Genomic DNA, 3,738 nt, shown 5'->3' on the forward strand with positions numbered 1-3,738 from the left:
CTAAACGTCTATTTGACATCTGATAGGAAACGTCCTATAGACATATTGCAGATGAGCAAACACTAAAAAAATGTCTTGCAGATGTAAATGCAGACTGCATTTACATCTGCAAGACATTTGATTTTTTTTCCTATTTATTTTCTATCTTGAAACGGGTGAACTTATTCAATAAAGACATGATGGGACATGGAAACCCACTGCAAACTTGAATGATCATCAAAAATGTGACCCTGGAGCACAAAAGCAGTCTTAAGTCGCTGGGATATATTTGTAGCAATAGCCAAAAATACATTGTATGGGTCAAAATTATTGATTTTTCTTTTATGCCAAAAATCATTAGGATATTAAGTAAAAATCATGTTCCATGAAGATATTTTGTAAATTTCCTACCGTAAATATATCAAAACTTCATTTTTGATTAGTTATATGCATTGCTAAGAACTTTATTTGGACAACTTTAAGGACGATTTTCTCAACATATTGATTTTTTTGCACCCTCCAGATTCCAAACTATACATCAATGGAAAGCTTATTTATTCAACTTTCAGGTGATGTATAAACCTCAATTTAAAAAAAAATTGACCCTTATGACTGGTTTCGTGCTCCAGGGTCACATATTGTTTTTAAATGACCGTTTTATAAACAAGTATTTAAAGAAATATTTCACCCCAAAATGAAAGTTCTGTCATCAGTTACTCATCCTCATGTCATTCCAAACCTGTAAGACTTTCTTCTGTGGAACACAAAATAAAGCAGTAAGCCCCAAGAAGCCGTGGTTTACAGTGAATTTATAACAGCTAAGGGGCGTTGTTAGGCACGACGCGAAGCGGAGGCTTATTGCTTTTATAAAATGGTTATTCCATACACATAGTAAGGTTTCACAAAATAAAACAGAGCAAATAAAGTGTAATGATATTAATAAAAACATTATTCGTCCGCCAAACAATGTAGTTCCTCAGAAAGGTTGTGGTTGCAACAAAGTGGTTGCCAAGCAACACACAAACGTAAACAAAGGTGTATGTTTGTAGAGTAATTTACAACAGTTTCGAACGTGACTCAGCCAATCAGAATCAAGGACCGGAACTATCCGTTTTATAAACATATTTTGAAGAATGTTTTAACTGCTGTCCATACAATGAAAGTCAATGGGGTCCAGAACAATATTGTTTCAAAATATAATCTTGTGTGTCCCAATGAAGAACGAGCGAACAACAAGATGAGTAAATGATGACAGAATATTCATTTCTGAGTGAACTATCATTTTTAATGTCGAATAATTTCTTTAAGTCCTTTATTTTGTTTATCTTTGCCTTTCAAGTAAAACTAGCTTTAAAATAAGCAAAATAAGTCCAAGCTTCGACTGTGTTGCCTAGCAACAATAGACAAGCAGAGTGAGACGTTCCAGGCCCAATGCTGTTATATTAAATATAAGCATTCTATGCCAGAAACTAACTTTTTATGGTTACAAATTTGTGTTTGCTGGAGTGTCTGGAGAAGACCCACTATTGTTTATATTCTGAACGTTTTGCTTTGTTTTCAGGCTAAACATACCTCACACACACCGCCATGATCTCCCTCGATTCAGTCAGTCTTTGAATCGCAGTGAGCCTCAGACTGTGGTTAGTGTATATCGTTCTCGTGCCGGCCTCTTTGCATATTTTGGGCAGCATTTGGGACAGATAATTGACTCCCATTGGAAGTGGTGTATACCACATCTCATCGGCGATCACATATGTCCTTTTGGGCTGCAGATACAGCGCTTTTGCGTCGGCGGGGATTTTGCTCAGATATTTCTCCAGAGATGCGACTGGGCACAGCGGATTGCCGGGCTCTTCATACATAGCCCTGCGGTTTTTCTTGTCCTTTTCCGGCATGTTTTTCGTGTCCTCGTGTAATGTCATCGTGAAGTATTTGAATCCGTTTTGGTCTCGGTTCAGAGCAAACGCGTCTGGCTGCAGGTGTCGGTTGCCCTCCTTACCCCTGAGTCCGAAATGTAACTGGATATCGTACCAGACCTTATTTAGCAAGCCTTTCGGGTTGCCAGGGTCCAGTGCAGGAGAATGCTTCAGTAGGTGCTGGTCCTCCGGTGAAATCGGGGGGTAATGTGCTGTTATATTTCTACCGGAGCGTCGGATCTGCTTAACGACGCCTTTGAAAACATTATTGGCGGCCCTGAACTCTGTGTCCTGCATCAGATTCCACACACGGTTGAGCGGAGGTTCATTGATGAACCGATTCAATCCAGCTCGAAGCCCGACGTAGCTGCTGATGCCGTACAACTCTCCTTTGCTCGTCCGAATAGAGCCATAAAACTCGCGAAGCACCGGGTTTATCTCCGACTTCTCGACGGTTTTAAAGTCGATCGTCAGCTGCTTTTCACGTAACCAGGCTTTAAAACAGTTCACAGCCCATACCGTTTGCTTTACAGTACTAGATTCGTTCCGGTTGTGCTCCAGTTCGTCTAAATCCGCTGATGATACATTCGCACATCTGGCTATCTGTGCTGTTAAACTGGACTCTCCTCCCTCCGTCTCTTCCTCTTCACCTGAAGAGCTTTCGCACTTTAGGTCAAACATTGTATTCATGGGAACAAAATCCGTTGGTTAAACTGTTCTCTTCTTCTTTCTTTCTTTCAATGTCATAAATGCTCAAGGCGTTCGTAGGCTCATACTACATGACATACATACTAACCTTTATGTACTAAGCTAAAATGAACAATTATTTGAAGCGACTTGCTGACCTGTATACAGATCCACGAGTGTTTACAGGATTTCTTTGTTCTTCTTCTTCTTTGAGATACTAGAGGATGGAGCGCCACAGAAATATACCGCCACCTACCGTTTACTGCGCAAGCAACATGCGATCTCAAATGAAACTTCACTATGCGATTGAAATGTCTTCAATTTTATGCAAATGCCCTTTTATTTGATTATTTTTTTAGCTAACACAGCATTGGTACTTTATCACTGATATGTTATCATACTCATGCAAAAACAAATAAAGATTCATAGAAAAGCTGTTTAGCCATGGCTTCAATGCTTGTGCTGGGTCGCTTCTGAATTTCCTATACGTGTTTTTAAACGGTGCTGTTTTGATCTGCTGCAATGAGAAAGATTTTCAATGCTTTTTTAAGTTTACAGAAACAAGTGTCCATGGATTAAAAGAAATAACTCAAATAATTATCAAATTAAATTAAGCTTCAAAATTATAGAAATATTAAGAGTAGGGCTGCACGATAAATCGCATGCGATATTTAACGTGCATCTTGTCAGTGAAGCTATTCTGTAATCAGCGGTAAATCTCCATCACGTGCGTGCTTTCACATTGAGCAGCATTAACTACACAGAGCCGTTGTTCACTGACAAGCTGCGCAAAACCACGTTCATATTTTGCACATGTTTTGCGCAGCTTGTCAGTGAACAACGGCTCTGTGTAGTTAATGCTGCTCAATGTGAAAGCACGCACGTGATGGAGATTTACCGCTGATTACAGAACCAGCTTTACTGATAAGATGCGCGTTAAATATCGCATGCGATTTATCGTGCAGCCCTAACTTACACTTTGTTTTTGTGTAAAACTCAAAATAAAGATTTCTTGTTGTTATTTTGTGGATACGGCAGTAACTACATATTCAGCAGATACACTGATACAGGGAACCTTCTAATTTGGTACAATATGAAAATATTAAATAAAATAATCAACAACAGGGCCTAACCTATGAGGTTGTGTTAGTTAGTT

General features: G+C 39.1%; 1 protein-coding gene across 1 annotated transcript in view; it reads right to left on the reverse strand.

Moving 5' to 3' along the window:
- The window catches only part of LOC107709772 (zinc finger MYM-type protein 2), a 7,670-nt gene extending 4,899 nt beyond the window's left edge, over positions 1 to 2,771 (reverse strand). Inside the window, exon 1 of the mRNA XM_016514377.1 lies at positions 1,552 to 2,771. Coding sequence (XP_016369863.1) covers positions 1,552 to 2,585 — 1,034 coding nt within the window. The 5' untranslated portion in view covers positions 2,586 to 2,771. The remainder of the gene's footprint in view (positions 1 to 1,551) is intronic.
- Between the last annotated feature and the right edge of the window lie 967 nt (positions 2,772 to 3,738).

Source organism: Sinocyclocheilus rhinocerous, unplaced genomic scaffold, assembly GCF_001515625.1.
Source record: "Sinocyclocheilus rhinocerous isolate Xijiao unplaced genomic scaffold, SAMN03320098_v1.1 scaffold1588, whole genome shotgun sequence".
Taxonomy (NCBI): domain Eukaryota; kingdom Metazoa; phylum Chordata; class Actinopteri; order Cypriniformes; family Cyprinidae; genus Sinocyclocheilus; species Sinocyclocheilus rhinocerous.